Source organism: Strix uralensis, chromosome 13, assembly GCF_047716275.1.
Source record: "Strix uralensis isolate ZFMK-TIS-50842 chromosome 13, bStrUra1, whole genome shotgun sequence".
Taxonomy (NCBI): domain Eukaryota; kingdom Metazoa; phylum Chordata; class Aves; order Strigiformes; family Strigidae; genus Strix; species Strix uralensis.
The window spans coordinates 9,869,026-9,888,271 of NC_133984.1; the positions used below are offsets into that span (position 1 = coordinate 9,869,026).

A 19,246-nucleotide genomic window follows, 5' to 3' on the forward strand; every position below is an offset into this window, starting at 1 on the left:
TTTGGTAAGGCTGCAGCAACCTCAGTTAAATTCCAGTTTGAGAATTTATTAACTCTCTATAGCATTATGAAAAAACCATGCCAATGTCTGAAAGTAGCGTGGCGTTGAGTACACACAAGGTGAGAGCACAAGTCTTGTGCACAGCTCCATCTCCATTTCATTATCCCAGACAAAAAAACCCAACAGCTGTAGCATTTGCCACAGATTGCATGGGCTGAGTTCACTTCCGAAAGGGAAGAGGGCAAAGCAACACTCAGTCTTTCTTCTGACCTCTGCATGCCTCAAACATGGTTTCCCATTAAACCACTGCCATCTCTTCTGTCTCAATTTATCTTCTCAACCAAGAACAAAATGCCATGCAATTACATTGAAAAACATTCAAACATATTTATTCATTCTTTAAACAAACTTACAGATCAAGTAACTGCACTGAAGAACAAATGATAGCAAAACATAGAAAATTCCAAGCTAAAAAAACCCTAATCATAAAAAAGAAAGTTAAAGATGAAAATACACCGAGACACTTACTTTACATGCCAAAACACAGGCTCAAGAAATCCATCCATTAGGAAGTGTGTCAATTACTATTATTCGGGAAACAAAGAATTACCCAAAACATTTCTATATAGTGATCTAAACCATCCTCTGCATTTACATCTTCCTTTTGGCCTAACATCTTCTGTCTGTTTTTTCCACTCCTTTAGCTTTATGAATTGGTTTGTTTCCACCCCCCCCCCCCCCCCCCCAAATAAGCTTTGGCTTTACCATAAACACCAAAACAAAAGTCAAAAGAATTTGGGGTAAAGTACCAAGGATCATCTTCCTAGATTGCTATACTGAAAGCCACAAAACTTTATATTACACTGTTATGCTTACTTATCTTGAAATCATACATTTCTGTCTAGTGGTCTATGATAAGCAACATTCTAGATGAGGTAGATTTGAGAAATATTTATATCACTATAATAATATAAATGCTGTGGGGGAGAGGGAATGAAGTTGGCACAGGAATTTACCCTTTCCCCTGTGCTATTCCTTTACCTCTGGAATATCAGATAGTGCTGCTAGCTGACTTCGTATAACCTGAGTTTTATCTCACTGAAATCCCTGAGGCTTTGTTCTCGTTTTGTCTCAGTAACCAATTTTTATCATGTCTTTTCTTTTTAGCCTGCTTGCAAGTAAAAGATTTAAGCTAATATGGGGTCTACTAGTTGTGCTACATTTCTCCTCCCCTTTCTACCACCAGTAATGAGAGGTGGAAAAAAGACATGGAGGAAACTGTGTATTTGAGCTCAGTGGGGGCTGGGGAAAGAACTGGATTTTGAGAGGGAGGGAATACGTAAGAGGGTAAAGGATATAAACTTGTAGCTAAAAAGCAAGCTTCATTAGTTCTACTTTTTGCAGAAAAATGTGTTCTAAAACGGTAGCATTTCATTTCAGATTGATTGAATGGAGTTTAGGTCAGGGCTGAACTTTAAAAGGTTTGTTCCTAGCAAACTTCTGAGGATGTATCTTCCCAGTCTGCTAAGACTGACTGTATCAATGACTAACTTGTCTGCACTTAGCTACGAGGAGCAAGAAATTCTTGAACGCTAACCATAAAGAACTTGCATGGATCCCTTTCTCCCAATTACATTACTTTCTGCCTCCAGCACAATCAAGGTACTGCTGTTAACACCCTTGCAAGCACAGGGTGGAGACTAATGCTCAGAATTCCAAGCAGAGAAATGTCACAGTTGTGCCAGAGAATGTCTGTTGAGCTTTGCTGGGCAAAGTAACCTCAAAAACAAAACCCATCAAAAAATGAACAAATCAATTAAAGTTTTATAAAAAAGAAGTCATCAACCTGCTGCAGTAAAATATAGAAGAAAACATTTTTAAAAAGTCAAATCAGCACCTTGTTTTAAATTGCTAAGCTCCCAGAGGGGAAGCTCAAATCACAACCTCGTCGCTACAGAAAGAAAAACAGGCCAAGATTGTCATCCCCTCTTCCCCCAAATCCATCAGCTCAGCAGTAAGGATGGGTCTTGAAGCCTTTGAATCAATTCTGTTTCAGTGGTTTAGCACTTGTTAATCAATTTGACCACAGCTCCTTAGGTTCATGCATCCATCCTGGTAATCTTGCTGGACAGTCTCAGGATGACTTAGCTTCCAAAAATCAGGTGTTTTCAGGCCAATATGGCCAAAGTATAATCATAGTCTGGTGAGACTCAATACAGTCATCTGCCACTGCACAACACAAGTTAAAAAAATCTGTTTATAATTTTAAGCAAAGTGTAATTAACCCAAGAAGTCCATGAAGGCAAGGCATCTGAGTGCAGGCACTTTAAAGGATAAAAAACTATGCCTTTTCTATGAATAGTCTGAATACCAGCTAGAAAGCAGAGAGGCTTTTAATACACATTTTTAAAGAAAAAACAACCCTCTTTTATAGGGTTTGACCAGGCCACATCTGATGCACATTAACCAGAAGCATAAGAAGGTCAGTCCAAAAATGCTCTCTGGAAATGCCCCACCCTGGAGCACACGGAAAGGGCCATCCACAAACAGTCCACGCTCTGGCATCCTACCTGGCAGCGGCTCCACGTAGAAGCACTAGTGAGCCATCTACTGTAAACAAGCCTCATGTCACCTGCTGCAAAATAGAGCCCAATACTTCAGAGAAGTCATGGTGCTTGCTCCAAAAAAACCCATTTACAGTCTAACGCGAGGCACAAACACAAGTGCAAATGACAAGTAATAGGGCAGAGCTGGCTGGAGCCAGAACAAGAGATGCTCCAATGCAGTCACAAGAAATTTATGTACATGCTCATCTTGAATGATCCAAGCCAAGTATTTCTAGCAGAGGTGGAGGAACAGCCACTGTTAGTGATGTATCTTCTGAGCATCAGAGAATTAAGACTCAGTGAGGACTGAGTAAGGTGAAAGTTGGTGAATATCTTGCAGGCCTCTTCACATCTACATTGTCACCTGAGGTATGGGAGCAGGGATGAAAGTTTCCTCATCTTTCACTGGTAAAACACAGTTTATTGGTTTTCTTTTACAAAATTAGTGCACGCTGGAGTTTCTGTTAAAACTAAAGAATGAATTTCTTCTTCCTTAGTTAACCTGTCGTAAGCATTCACAGAATCATCCTTTGCATAGCTCTGAAAGAGAAGAACAGCATTTTTAACAGTGCTTCTTCATGGCGAGTATTGTTTTTTCAGCCCAATAAAACAGACCCGTTTCACAACGTACAGCCTATATTATGGCGAAAGAGGCAAGGTACCTGGGCAACAAATTGTGCTTATTAGGGACATGGCTTAAGTTTGGTTGACAGAACAGTTGTCCCCGCTGGAGATGAGAAAGAACTGAAGGTTGGTTCCCATCTTAAGAGTGCTTCCAACTACAGCTAATGGGTGAAGACAGGCAGGAGGATGAAGAAGTGAGGATGTACACACTTAGTAGAGTTTTCACTGAGACTCTGAGCAAATAGAGATGATCAAGATAATACTCAGAGGCAAGAACACAGCATTACTTGGGGCAGTAAGAAAGCATGACAAAGTGTAACAGCTACCATAATTATGATCTCATGGCCAAGAGTCCCATCTTAGTCCCATAATGACCAATACATGCTTTGCTTTCCACAGAGTTCTCATTTATTATTAGGTGAACATAGAATACCCCTATGGAAAAAGGGACTACTGGATTTTGGACTGTGACTACATTTGCAATTGGGAGGCCACAAAAGACAACTTATTTTCAAAGAGTCAGCAATTCCTGCAACTCCTGTTCAACTGAGAACATTCAATGCACATGCAGCACCAGACAATCAGATAGTCACTACCCTCTACTATTTCACAGGCGGCATAAATTTTTAGATGCCACAGTGAGTCAGAAGGTCCCTTCCATACAAGGACTGTGTTAAGAGACCAACATACATTGCCTGATGTTGAGGTTTGAATTAGGGCTTCTCAGTGTACTTCCTTTAAGATTTTTATCAAGAGCTACTGAGTTAAATTTGTTTAGAAATAATAGTTTACCTAATCAGTATTATATTTATTTTTCCTGAAATAAAGGCCCATAGCAAGTCTTCATCAACCAAAACTTGAAGCAGCTATAATTAGTTTTGTTCTTTTGCCAATGAGAAGCTAAATGTCCTCATTTACTTCATTTATCACAGTCAGCTACGAAAGTGCTAAAAATATCAGTTTCTGGAAGTCAAATATGAATAGCTTTATTCAGCATTATAAACATAAGCAATTAGCACAGAAAGACCTGAATGTTCAGGAGAAGTAGTTTAATGACAAAAAACGCCCCAACCTAACCCCTTCCCCTGGCCCCCCTCCCCCCGCAAAAAACCCCCAACAAACCAAACAAAAACCCAACAACCAGAAAACCTAAACCTCCATCCTAAAAACCAACCCCCAAACCAATCCAAAACACATTTAATGGACTAGCAATTTGTGAAATAACAGAATAATACAATTCTACTGATGTATCTAGAAAAGTATATGCAATTTGAGGGGGAAAAAAAAAATCCCTCTCAGCTTTGAGTAATTGTTTCTGAACAACTCTTACTATTGTAAATACTTAATTTTCATATGATATACTTACATACAGTTGGTTTTAAGATAGACATATGTATTCGGAAAAAGAAAACTGGAAGCCTACAGATTCTGGTTCAACAGATTAGTTGGCCCAACAGCTTCTTACTAACCTGGGCATCCTCATTCTGCTCTCCAAACATCCGCTTAAGAATTTCTCTAGGGTCTGGAATTGGTGGAAGAATTAATACCTTCAGCCTTCATAAAATTAAAAAGAAAAGTATTACATTAAGGATATATTAATTAAAAATCACCATTTCAAAGTCATACTTGGGCGCAGTCAAGAAAATTTGTGGAGTCAGCTTTGGCATCACTGGACAGCCTTCATTCTCTGCGTAACTGCACCCAATTCTTATTTTTACTCCCCAAACCAAAAGGAAATGGGAATATTCACACAGACAGATTCTAAATAACTTTCACTGTTGACAAAGAAAGCAGCAAATGTGTAAAGTTTTTTAAAAAGTCTGGTAAAATATCCTTTATATATAAGCTTAATTTTGAATTCAGACTTCATTGCTTAAAGAGACAAGATGCAATAGTTGTGTAACAAGAACGTAACTGTTAGCAGATATAATGTTACCCAAGTGCAACCACAGCGTGTATATGGTCTATAAACTTAATTCTAATGACAGAAGCACAATGATGCTGCCATTTTTGTTATGCAATACATGTTATGGATAAAACAGATGCTATTGAAACATGCCACATCATGGACACTTACCTGCAAGAGAGATGAATTGTAACGCAATCAAAGACCAATCAGAATTAGTGAATTGTAAATAAAGGGAGATTTTTATTTACCTTTTTAGATAAACTAGTAGAATTATTGTAGATACTGCTACTATTAATGGAATGGTGATTATTAAAACAAAATAGAACGTATTGTCCATCTTCTCACCTGAAAAACAAAATTGTAGAAACTTAGGGATGTTTTGAGAGGGTTTTTAGGAATAATGACAACAAATTAATTAATTCTCTAACTTGTTCACAGACTGGATGTTTTTCAAATACACTAGTACTTTCATAGGCAAGGACTTATTTTTCAAAGCATATTATAATGTAGATAGATTTGGCAAGAAAATGCAAACCAGTGAGACTCAGGGCTGAAAAACTGACAGCCCGGGAAAGGGGGCATTGCACAGCTACACGGATGGCAACCCCATCAACATACATAGCAATATAGGCAGTAACTGATGGCACTGCTGAAGGACTCTCTTGTCCTCTTTTCACCTAACATTATGGATACATAGGAAGATGATCTTCGACTCCTGTTTATTTAGCAGACAAAAGGGATTAGACTCCTTACAGATGAAGAATAAAGTGCAACAAATTGCAGAAACAGCTGCTCTCACCAATACTCTTTTCTTCACTCCAGTCACTATAGAGCTTGCTGCTGTAGCACTCAGGCTTTGGTTTTGCTCTCACTTTGAAGATGTACTTGCTATTAGGATCAACGGTAGGAATTGACGTATGATTATTTTCAACCTAAGGTAAAAAGAAAAGGTTATTAGCTTTGTTCAATTACCAACATACTCTCATTTACAAGCCTAGCTTCACTGTGCACTTAATGTATACTGAATGTTTTGATGGAAGATCTTTTTGTGAACACTGAACTTCATAAAAAAAGTACATAGTAGCATTTAACGAGCACAGACTGCCTAAATAGAGATTCCAAAGCTAAGATTTGATCTTATTCACTGCTACATCTATCATACAGCATTTGGCACCAGTGATTAAACTAAGACTCAGTGTTTGGATCAGTGCCTTTTTTGGAGAAACATTTGTGATTTACGCTGCCTTCCCCCCTCTGTCAGGGCAGCAACGCTGATCCAACTTTGACCATGCAAAAGTCTTTTATGATGCCTCTAGAAACATGCAAACACACTAGTTGGGATCGAACTTCACTTATTTTTGATTCAAAATGCCAGTTTCCTGAGGAATGTTGATATTATCTGAGTTTGCTAAATCTCGGGTAGGACAAACAACTAAAAATGCTCCACAGGAGAAGACTGCCACATTACTTTCAAATTTATCATGTTGTTTACCATTCCGATCACACAGTACAGTCAGTTTGGCTATGCAGATACAGACATGAGTACATCCAGATACTGAAGTCAATGCTTTTTATATGTACATTAAAATCAGTGTATCTAAGAGCGCATACCTTCTTCCCTCCCATCCTCAGTCTTTTTATCCCCTTGCTGTTCTGTATAACATTCTGTGTTCCTGTGTGCACCAGCAACTAATTTTGCTTTATGGTCATCAGGTCACGTCATTCAAGAATAAGTCAGTCATCTGATCGAGCACAGACCAATGACAGGAAAACCCACCACCAACAGACCAAATTCCCATATCACTGAGAAGCAAACAGGCACATGCACCACAGTGTATTTCCTGATGAGTGTTTAGTTTAGTATGTACTTCTTTATCAGGCTGTTCTTACACATTACTGCTTTGTCATAACAAATGATGGCAAGGATTCAAGCCTCATATGAATTGCGTTGTATAGATATTACTACTAGAAACCTGCTTTATGGGAGAAAAATCTTAAGTCCACACAACACTTCCAGCTAGTGCACCCGCCCCATTCACATTCAGCCTACACAATTTTTCATTTTTAAACAGCAAATATTTGAGTTACTGTGACTATCAACACAAGATACATAGGAAAAAAAAAAATCAGTTAACTGTAAGGAATGAAAAATTACTTTAATTATGTGAACACTGTCCAAATCACCATTGTGATATTCAACTTCATAAAATAAACAATTTTCTGGAAAGGTGTCTGATTCACTCCATTCTACATATATTTCATCATTTATCTTTGACAGTGTAACTCGTCTTGGTGTAGCAGGTTTTACTGAAATGGAAAATGGAAGAATTAGTTGAAAAGTATATTTCACTGCTTACAAAAAAAAATGTTCAAGTCCTGTATTGCATAATAATACACTTATACCAGTTTAGGAAGAGAAAGAGGAAAAAGCACCAAAAAGTCAAGAAAGAATAAAAACAATAAAAGAATAAGAGTAAAATTTAGTGGAAAATGACCCCCCCACACTCCCCAAGCACAAACCCTGTCTGTATAATTGATCTTTGATTGATCAATAGAAGAAGGGAGCATCTAAACATATCGTCTCATCTACAGCTTATGATGTGCAGGCTTCTCAAACACAATGAGATACCAGCAAAGTTCTTTAAATTGTTTTTTATAATGTGGTGTTAAACTTACCAAGGGTGGTAGGATTTTTACTTGCACACACAGGCCTAATTTCTTCAGAATCATCTCTAATCAAAATACTTATAGCTGGGTAAGTACTGGTGACTTTTGGGAAGCTAAGATTGAAAATGCATTCAAAGATTCCTTGCTGCATAGAATAGTTGCTGCACTTCTTACGGTTTTTCAAACCATCAAACCTATAGAAGAAAAACTTTTTTTTAAACTTCAAAAGAATAGGACAGCAAGGGCCAAGCTTATTTTTAAACCTGTGTTACAAATTGTAAAGACTGATCTTGCATTAAAGCTGTGGTATAGCATATATAAAAGTAAAGCTAAGCAAAGTAAGAAGCTTCTAATTTATCTCAAGCTTTAGAAAGAATATTAATTTTGTAAAGAGTGTCAAGTAGTAGAAAGAGACACAGGTTTTCTTTGTATCAAAGCATCAAATATAACAGCGGCTTTCAGCTTTGGTTCACATTTTCCACATGGCAAAACAATTTCAAGGAAAAAAATATTTAGAAAGCAAACTAATTTGGATCACTTCCCATCAACAGAATTTCACTTCTGTGATAGAATGAGCTGATCAATCTCCTTTACCTATGGCTCAGGTATTGCAGCTCTTGCCTGAGATAGTCAAGTTTCACCTATTGCCTGCATTTGCTTTTCAAAATGTCAGTACTCGCTTCCAATAACAGAGAAGCTATGACAACCTTCTTCCTTGCTTCTCTTTGTTCCCCAAGTCCAAACGAAAATATGCCAGTAGGTTTTCCTCCTGAGAAAACCGATTTCTTATTTAAAAGTGATATAGAGTAAATCAGAGCTTCATTTAGTAGCACAACAAGAGTGTCATTCCCCTACTTCATATCTCAATATATAGGGGCTGGAGAAACCAAACTGTCTGTCCTGTTTTCAGGACAGAACGCCTCTTCTATCCACCTCTCTCACCTCCTGACCCTGGGGCTGATGGAGATGGGAGACATTCAGAGCAGACAGCACCATGCCAATGATGCATCAACATGCTCTAGTAAGCTTCTGTTTCAGCAAGTATTACTGTGCACTGACTGGATTTGTTTGTTCTAAGCTAATGTTATATTCATGTTCACTTTGGATGAAAAGATAGGGTTTTAGAGGAAAACATCAAAGAGAAGAATATAAAATGGAACTAAGCCATAATTTTTTAGGTAGTGTTCACTCATTTCTGAAAAACAAAACCAAAATGAAAAAAAACCAAACCACTTCACCTGCACTATGGAAAATGTATCTTTCAGACCAAAAATCAAGTGTTTCCTTAGTTTTCAGCTTTAAAATCAAAAAAATATTTTTCTAAGCAGCCTGAATTAAAACAACTTTCCTGTCACTGCAGCTACATCCTTCATTAAAATTAAGGGGTTGAAAATACATAGCTCTGATCTAAAGCATTATTCCAGTAAGTATCCATATACCCAGAAATTCAGATCTTCAATGCCTCATTGGCACTGTTCTTGTAATAAAGAAAAAATTTCTTTCAGTAGCAGTTTAGAGAGACAACATTTCTCCCTGCATTTAACTAAAGCAGCAAGTCTTCTGCTGTTTGCTGCCCAAATGCATTGAATTGAGCAGCTACCCTGCAAGACTGGATAGGAAAAGTTTATTTAATTAGTTCAGATAAGACAGAAAGCTGATTTAAAACTACAATAAGTGTCTTTCAGAAAGAAAACTTCAATATTTCTACAGAAGCTAATGCAATCTGGCATTTTACAAGTCCCATCAACATGCAGAAGTATGCATAGATCAGCGTGCACGGATCCTGATGCCAAGTTTTTGCTCACACAACTCTGTTCCTTTGGAACAAGAGTCTATTTATGGCAGTCAGCTGGCAAGCGGGGATGATGATAAAAAGATGTTCTCCGTAGCTTTCAGGGTGAATCGGTTATTTATGATATTGAAGATAGAAACAAGACTACTGCCAAGTGTTAATGCTTTCATACCATTTTCCAGTGATTTAAGAGCTGACACATACATTAATCAGTCATTCTGACTTAAATGGCCCATGTTTGCTGGGCTACAAAGAAAACAATTAATATACTGGTCTAGCTCAGTTCTTAATTCTTCCCTCTTTGAAGCCCCAATTAGAAAAAATTAGAAAGCAACAGCAGTTATTTTAAAATGGGTTACAAAAGCAGCCAGCACTTCACATAATAGTTATATCAACTTCCCAAAAAGACTCAGCAACAGCAGCCTCTTCAGCAGTGAAGTTTTCTGTTGCACAGGACCCAACAGTAACTTGTACGCAATGCCCTGGGACCTTTCAAAGCAGCAGGAAGCAGACAAGTACAATGTGTAATGTAAAACTAAAGATTAGCACCAAAGCACTTTAGAGTTGGGAATAAGAAGTTCATACAAACCAGTAGAACAACATATAATTGGTATCACTGCTTGCATTCTCCCCAGGACGCCACGTACAAACCATGTACTCCAAATTGTGCCAAACACAGCTCAAGTCAACAGCAGCAGTACCTGGAATACCTGCAAGGCAAGTTGGAAAGGTCTCTTAAAATTTATTTTGCCAGCAAAATCTTCTCCCCCATTTCCAGAAGTAAAACATTCCTTTTTACATAACTGAAACTCTGGAAGGCAAAGATGGGCTACCTCTCAGCCTGCACTGCTGTCTCAGCACAGCAAATGATCGATTCCAGTTGTTTATCACTTGCAATAGGTGAAATCTCAGCAGAGCAACTTCTAAACGCAACTTAATCATAACAGTGAATCTCAGTTTCTACCACGTCTGAATTATTAGAGTTACCTGATGCTAAGGACAAGATGTTGAGTCAGGAGAATATTCTGTTCTGTTAAACTACAGATACTTTAAAAAGGAGTTAAAGTAACCAGCAATTATAGGGATAGCACTTAGCTTTGTTATAGTTATTACAGCCACCAACATTAAAACTAGTTAGCATTTAATTATAGTTTTCTTCTCCAGATACAGTATTAGTTTCTCAGTATTCTGAATGTGGAAATTCCTGTAGATTTTAAATATGGACAAAAGCAACAGTGGGTAAGTTGAATTTTTAATTGAGACCCATATATCTCTAGACTTTCAACTTCAACATACTGAAAACCCAAATTACAGAACAAATACAAATGAGTACATGGCAACTGTGAATAGAGACATCAGTGTATCTCCCAGGCAGAGCAATTACGGAATAAAGTGTTTCATACTCAATCTCGCATTTTTGTATGGTACAAGTTCTTTCTATTGTATTATCATATTACAGCCTATTAGATATTTTTTCCTTGTAACAAGTAGCAACATCTCCACGAACTAAAAATAAAATCCATGTTAATTTTATCAACAGTCCAGACTTTTATTGATAGTAAATCCCAAACTACCTTCTACTTCCAAGGTTGCATTCTCCCTGAAGTAGCAACTGCCTAAGAGTATAGGAAAATGAAACTGGTTTTCCTGTTCCAAGAAGTGTTTGAAAAGATTTTATCTGCAAGCAGACTTTTAAAAGCCCCAACCTGTTTAGTACATGCTGTCCTAACGAGCTGCTTCCCTGATTTTCCAGAATACCCTTTTGACAGACACGTAGAGAAGCCTGATAAGGTCTCAAATTCTCCAGTCCACATGTGGTTTTTGTCCACACACTCCTGGGTTAGACAGTCTTTTACTACTTAAGGCAAGAGGCTCTATTTCCTAACTGTAGCTCCTAACTTCCAGCATCCAGCAGAATACAGTATTCCTTAAAGTCTGCTTCCTAACAGTTTTGCTGTGGACCCCTTATTTCTGGATGTCAAGAGACAAAAAATACTTTTTCTGTATTCATTTTGCTATGCACAGCTTTGTAGACCCCAGTCATCTCTTTTGAAAAAGAGAGAACCCTACTATAATTATTTAATTTAGTCATTTATTCAACAAGTTGTTACATTTGCTAGATTCATCCCTCTAACATTTACAAATGTAGGATTACTTTAGGCACTTCTGCTTGTACAGAAAAAACATACAAAATAAACTGACTTAGACGTTAGTCATCAAGTCAGCAGGCTTAATACAACCTAAGTGATCTCTTATCTCACAACCACAGCATGGCAGGGACAGTGGAATGACAGGAATCACACTGTTTTCTTGGAGGAGAATTTAAATTTTACAAGCCTGCCCATAAGGTTTTAAGCGTCAGAAGACTCCAGTTGTGTTTAAATGGGGTATAATCATTCTGTTTAAGCTCTATCAATTGAACTAGCCCTTGTGTCTGGTAGCTCCCTATTTCTCTATGATACATTTCTACGCTATTTTGTTAAAATAGCAGAGAAAACAAGGCTGTGTCTCCTCAGGCCAAGAGAGGCAGGTCTGTCTCTGTTCTGGCCACTGCACGTTACCTTTTGGCAGAAGAGAGGTCTCCACCCATCGGCTGGGCTCGCTGGTGTTATCGTACTTGCATTCACTTCTCACTTTGAAACGCATTTCCTCATTCAAGAATGTATCTGTCACACGGAAGCGACTCTTACTCCACTCCTGTGTTTAGATGGGGTGCAGGAAAACCAGAACATTTGGCATACCATATCAGAAACATGGGAATTACTGTTAATGTAAGAATACATTACAGCCTCTCAGAAAGACTGCAACTCAAAGCCAAATGAAATGAGTGTCTGATGACATGGGAAGCCTCAGCATCACTTAGCTTTCCTTTTTCTTCATCAGGTGCACTCAGAACTCAAAGGAAAACTAATTCTACTCCAGTGGCCTGTAGACATGAGCAAAGGCCACACAGAGATCAAGGAACAAGTATAATGTGGAGGAAAATGATCCCAGAGTAAGTCTTCATGGATAATGCAAAATAAGCATGTTTATACTACAGCTATATGAAGAGAAGCTTACAAATCTAACCTTCGTCTTTCTGTGTGTCTGCACATGACTAACAGAAGAAAGAACATTTGAAGATGTAACCAAAAAGCAATAAGAAGAGTTTGCATGGATTTAAGGAGCAAAAGAAAAAAATTATCGAAACAAATCCACAAATGGCTATTTAATACAATGACACCACATCAGGCCCAAGTAGTCCATGACCTTACATTTTTAGAAGAGGGTATGTGTTTATGTGAGAAAAAGGCTAACCCTTTAATCATACACGAGCATCTTTTATTGGGCTAGGGGGATGCCTTTACTCAACTGGAAACAAGATTTTAAAAAAAGATATCTTATGACCAAAGAAAGGTGTAACCACTTGTGTATTAAAACAAAATAAAAATATTGGCACTAACGAGAGGCAAGGAAATCAAACAGCAATGAACAGTCTATGTTCTACCAGCTCTAATACAAAAAGATGCAGGAAGATGATACACAGTTTGGTTCATCCTGTCACGTGAAACTGCTGTCCCATAGCTCTTTCACTGCTACTGACCTTAACATCTGTTAGACCCTTCCCTAAACTCATTCAGCTCATTAACCAAGCAGACTTTCAACTTGTTAATTTGTTAATGAACCCATCAGAAGAGGTAAATAGGTTTCTGCTGACTTAGCAAGTCCTACCAGCTCATCTAAAGGATGAAGATCATTACAGAAGGGGTGTCAGAAATGAGGTATCACCCTTTTAGCAGTGTTAAGCCATTAAACCAGCTTGGCTGTTTGTGAAACCACAGCCTTACTTCAAGTCCAGGATACCCTGGAGCTGTCAGAAAGAATAAGGCAGTTACCATCAAGAAGCCATTGTAAACATCAGGCCATAAAACTGTAATAGTGCTCACAACAAAGGACTGTTTCAAGAGGCATTGTATTGATTTTAACCATATCCGAAACAGCAGCGCTGCCGACCCCACAGCTGGTGCGTATTCAAGGCTTCAAATTCTCACACTTTGGAATTATGGACTGATAGCATATTCTCTTCCTGACAATAAATTGCAAAAATATTTGTCCTGTGGTCCCTTCAGTACCATGGCAATGCTGCTCTCAGCCCTGACCAAACACTTGTTAATCCACACCAGGGATCACATCTGGGCTGCGCACCATCTAACACAGACATAAAAACAAAAGCCCGAAACAAAGAAGTTTTACAATTTCTGTTCCAGGGAACAAATGTGTTCCATGTTGCCTTCATAACAAAACCCCCATGAATAATTGTAAGTGCAGGGACAGGGCAAATGTAGGAATATGTTAAATACTTGGCATTACCTCCAAAAGACACTGTGCTGTTAAATCACAGCTACACCAAGGTTAATGTGCACACGTCTTTCCTAAATTGCAAAGTGAAGGAGATCAGCCTTTGCAAATTCCCGTTTAAGTCTTAAGGATGCGGACTGCCCTGTATACATTTTATTTTGTATAGAAAGCTGCATAAGCAAAGGCTGAAACAACTCTTTTCACTTTATTGTTATGGTACTTCTGTGTTATCGATGGCAGCTCCATTATCAGAGCGCGACAGACAGATTTTTCTGATTTGAAGATCCCACATGCTGGTATGACTCATTTTTGAGGTTTTGATCCCATGACAAGAATTAAAGACTATGTTAAAACTGTATTTATATACATATATATTCTTGCACACACACAGTTTTATCACAATAAGACATTTACTGGAGCAGAGCAGAGTTTAAAGAGGTGATGCACTTACTCTTTTGTCCTGAGGTACTTCATCAATCACGATGTCACTGGAATACTCCAGGTTGCAGCTACTGCTGACGTTCTCTGGGGGGTTCCACGTCCAGTTCAGGGTGCAGATTTGGATAAATGAGTAGTCCAGGTTGGATGGAGGAGGAAGAACTTTTGCTCCTAAAAGAAAGAAGTTACCACTGTAACAATCCTGTTGGTCCACATTTTACCATTCGTAATGCTGACAGATTTTTAACTTTCCAACAGAAAAGAACACAAATGAGTTCTCAAATTTGTCAGCCAGTATTTGCTATCAGATACGCTACTGCCCACTAAATTGTTTCTACTATTCTTGTTATCTCAGTCCATCAATCTTTTAAATAAGAAACGCACACACAAAAAAGTAATTGAAAAGAAATTTTTAAGAAATCGTAGCGTGAAACAATGTAGTGGCTGTGATAACGAAACTTATGCTCGTGGAGGGAGGATGAGTCTCATTTTTCAGTTCTTTTCTGCAGTGAATTTGCATCGTGCATGCTGTATCTTTAGTAAAAATAGTATATACATTTTGTGGAGCAATTAATACTTTATTCTATCCAAAAATTATCCATCAATGCAGTTTTAAAAAACTTTTAAAAAGACAAGTGATTACATCTTGCAAGCAACAGCTGTATGTCAGAAACAGAGTTGAGCCCAATCCAAGCAAAACCGAGAATGTTAAAAAACAAAGAAACCACAGTGCTTTTTCTATTACTCACCTATTAAACTTTTAGTGCTATGCTCTGGCACATTGAGCAAAACCAGTGTGGGACAAATAGTAATTTACTGCTGGCGTACTTCAGCGGTACATTTTTTCCCCCAAAGCAAGACAGAAGCAGAGGAAGAGCCACGACTCGAGACAGTTGCTGGGATAAATCCATTTGTGCATTGACCCTTCCTTACTCTTGTGCACTGAGTCACACCCTATTCAATACCCAGTCACACAGCTTGAATGTCATATTAGAAAAACAAAGAAGGGAAATATGGCAGAAAATAGAAAACTGCTAGGAAAAATGAAGGTATGTGTCAGACTCCAATTCTAGAAAGAATTACCAACTGGTAATTCCCCAAGAAAATGAAAGTGAATTTAGTTTTTTTTAAAGGGCTACTCTAATGCGTACTGTCGGAAGATAATTTATTAAGAGGCCAAGTGAGACTGCTTCTCAAGGGTACCTACAGGTATCATCACTGAAGCACCACCACCTATTTGTCTGTGGAAGGAAAGTACCCTTGTTACGCAGTAGTTTCACAAACACTATAAACTGCTATCAAGTAGCACTGCAGGTCTTGCTCATCCCAGGAAACTTGTTCATCCCAGGAAACTTGGCTCATCCCGGGAAACCAGGCTCAACCTGCCCCAGCATTTGGGGGAGAGCACGGGGAAAGGGCAGAATACTTCCAGGGAGATCAGTTTTCCCATCCAGGTCATGGTGCAGCCCCATTTCCTTCTGCCAGCACAAGGAAGGCGGCAGATGGAAAGGCAAAACAGCTTATTTCTGCAGGAATTCTGCTCCAAGTGTCCATGACACCATTATCTTACATTTCCTGAGAGCCAGAGCTGCCAAAATTGAACAAATTCATCAAACTCCTGGAACTTCCTCAGACTTTTGCAAAGTTAAAGGACAGGCAATGGTGGAGACCAGACATTTTTACCATCTGCGTGTCCGCGTGTATGTGCGGATAACGTACGCTCGCACGGAAAATGAGCATAATTACTAGGATTTACTGTTTTAGCCTGAATATGCTTAGCTTTTTTGAATACTTAAAACTTTTGGGATTGTTTGTTTGTGTGTTTGGTTTTACAGCTGACCTTAGGAGCAGAGAAATTCTTCTTCTTACAAAAATATAGTCTCCTCTGAGAAAACTGAACCTAACCAGAGCATCTTTGCCTATTACCTGTTCCACTAATAAAAACTTATGATGGGTTTTAGGAACAGCATCAGGGCCTTAAGTTTGCAAATACCGAGTTCTCTAGACCATGCAAAAAAAAATTATTTATTCAACAAGACTACACAGCTTCAAGCATTCTGTGTTCATGGTCAAACTTCTTATTACCTACAGAAGCCACAAACAATTTAAAAAATTTAGTCATCCCTGATTGCCGTTCTGAAGTTCTACACATTTCATTTTAATAGATTTGATCAGAAGTAACTGTGTTTAATTTTGCAGATTTCTAACCACACAAAGTAAGAAGTAGGGATATTTAAGGTTTACAGATAAATCAATAAATTGTATTAGCATAAAAAGTTTAAATCTAGTAGGTTTTAGATTCATCAATACAATTCTGAAGCTCCTGCTTCAATGTTACATTCAGCTGAATATTCGCTTTTAGTCATAGGCTTTGCCAGTCTCGTACTTTTGTTGTGTAAAATATACATACAGTCTAATACTTTCGTTATTAAAATCTCATCGCTACAGCAATTTAGCAGAACAACTCAAAGACCGACTACAAAACATAGGCAAGTCATTATTTCAGTCTTAAAACCACGGTGATGCTTCTAAGAAAATAAAGCGCAGCAGTAACTAGCAGAGATTAGATGAGGCAATCCTGCATAGAAAACTTTTTATTTCTAAAAGCCGTAATGTGGAAACATCAACAAATACTTTGCATCAATTATCGTAAAAGCGTTGTAAAGTGTTTTGTCCTCCTGTATTTTCTTAAGGATGATTTTCTAGCTATAAACCGAATTGTAGCCAGTTGAAAAAACAACAGTTCTCTAATGTTTGCAAGAGAAAAGCTTCGAGCCCCGGTTCTTACGAAACCCTCACAGACGCACACAGAGCTTTCCTGCAACTAAACCTTCGTGCTTCCAAACGCGGAGAAACTAAACGTAACGGCAGAGGTGCGGGGCCAGCGCCCAGCCCCGCAGCCGGCGGCCCCGGCTCCCGCCGCCCTCCCCGCACCCGCCGCCAGCCACACGCACCGGGAGGAAGGCGGCGGGCCGCCGCTTTGGTCTTTAAGGCAGAGACAGCCCCGGCAACCGAAGACAGAGCTTAAACAGATCTCTGCCAACCCTGTCAAACGCTGCCTTGCTGAGAGAGAAAAGCAGATTTTTAAGCATCCCCGTTCGTCCGCCCGGTAAGAGGCGGAGCGCGCTACCGGCACCGCTCTCGCACGCAGCCGACGCGCTTCGGGCGATTCCGACTCCAAAATGAAAGCATTTCGCTTAAATACACGAGCGGACACGCACCCAGCCCACGGCCGAGCGGGCAGCGCAGCTCCCGCACCGCCCGACCCACGCACGGGAAGGTCCCGGCAGCGGCTGCCCCGCGGGTGGCTCAGCCCCGGCTGGGGCCGGCAGCGAGCGCCCGGGAGCGGAGCGGGGCGAGCCCCGCAGCCGGCCGGTGCTCCCGCTCCCCGCCGCCCCCCCGCCCCGTCCCTTCCCTTCCCTTCCCGCTCCTACCCGCCGCCGGCCCCGCGGCGACCACCCAGCAGACGGCGAGGAAGAGCCGGCAGCGCAGCGGGGCTCCGGGGGGATCCATGGCTCCGGCCGTCCGAGCGCGGCCCCACGCTCCCACTTCCCGTCGCGGGGGCCGGGCCAGACGGGAAGAGCCACGCCGCGGCCCGCCCAGGTAACCCGAGCCGAGCCCAGCGGGGAGCGGCGGCAGCGGCCCGCCCCCGCCACCTGGGCAGCACCGCCCCCGGCCCGGGGTGGGCTCCCAGACCCCGCCACCGCCCCCGGCACCCGCCGCCGCCCCCCGGACGCCTCCACCGCCCCCCGGACCCTGGACCTCTCCACCGCCCCCCGGCCCCCGCCGCCCCAGGGATGGCCGCTGCTTCCCCTGCCGAGGGGAGCTTCCCACCGCACCCCCTGGCCCCACGCCTCCCCCATTCCCCCCCTTCTGTTGTCACCCCTTGTGTCACCCCCTGCGTCACCCCCTGCCTTCCTTCCGGCCGCCGCTGGCCATCGCTGCCTCCCACGCCATAGAGACACTTTTCTTCCCCCACCCACTCCCGGAGCCCTCTGTGCCTCCCAGGGGCCCTCCTCAAGCCCCTCCGCAACACCCGAAGCGGGGTGTTGCTGAGGGACCCCGAGCGCTGCCCGCCCCCCCCCGCAGGGAGCACAGCCCGCACCACCCTCCTTCCCCGGCTCCGGCCCGGTGCCCCACCGTGCCGTCCCGCGACACCCTGACAACTCCCCTCCCACTGCACTTCAGCATGGCCATGAACTCTGAAAGGTCTTGTTTTGGGAGTCAAAAGTAATTTTCCTTTTACAACCAGATCTACGCTCAGCTCGTAATTACTGAAACATGCCCCAGACATTCCTATCCTCTCACCAGGAAAGCAACTATGTCAGCACATCCCCGACTAGTTGTCTTGGTGATAAAGCTAGTTATTCAATCCCCCTGGCAGAATTCCTCTTTTCGAAATCCCTCCTGCAAATTCAGGTCATTTCTATAGTTCTCATCTATACTAAAAATGCATATTGTTCTTTTTCTGATCTGTTACTACAGACCCTTCTTTCTACAAACTTCCCCAAACACCCTCAACTTGAGCTCCTCCCAAACACGATACGGTCACTTGCAATCTTGCTCTCACTTTCATGGGTGTGACGTGGCAAGTAATTTTCCCAAATTTTCACAGAAGTGGGAGTATCACGCAAGTGATGTTTTCACACATTTCAGGAAACAAAAACATTTGGGATTTTGGCTTTTTCTTCTGTACTAGATTTTTGTGGTACCTAGCAAGCTTACTCCTAGTTGCCACCTAAATACAGGTGTTCTAAAAATAGTAGAGATCCAGCAGAGAGGAAAGTTTGGCTAAGGTTCAAGGCAAACCAAATTCATTAGTAAAAATTACTTATGCCTAAACCACCAGAACATTTCTGTATTTACTCAGCT

The 19,246-nt window shown here is 40.8% G+C and overlaps 1 protein-coding gene across 1 annotated transcript; it reads right to left on the reverse strand.

The window, feature by feature from the left end:
• Positions 1-362: 362 nt before the first annotated feature.
• IL13RA1 (interleukin 13 receptor subunit alpha 1) lies at positions 363-17,971 on the reverse strand. The gene is made up of 10 exons (XM_074882784.1): positions 17,809-17,971; positions 14,388-14,545; positions 12,160-12,295; positions 10,188-10,308; positions 7,816-8,000; positions 7,295-7,446; positions 5,939-6,071; positions 5,388-5,484; positions 4,700-4,784; positions 363-3,146 (listed from the first exon to the last, which is right to left on the reverse strand). The coding sequence occupies exons 1-10, from the start codon at positions 17,885-17,887 to the stop codon at positions 3,027-3,029; spliced, it is 1,266 nt and encodes a 421-aa protein (XP_074738885.1). The 5' UTR covers positions 17,888-17,971; the 3' UTR covers positions 363-3,026.
• Positions 17,972-19,246: the final 1,275 nt, after the last annotated feature.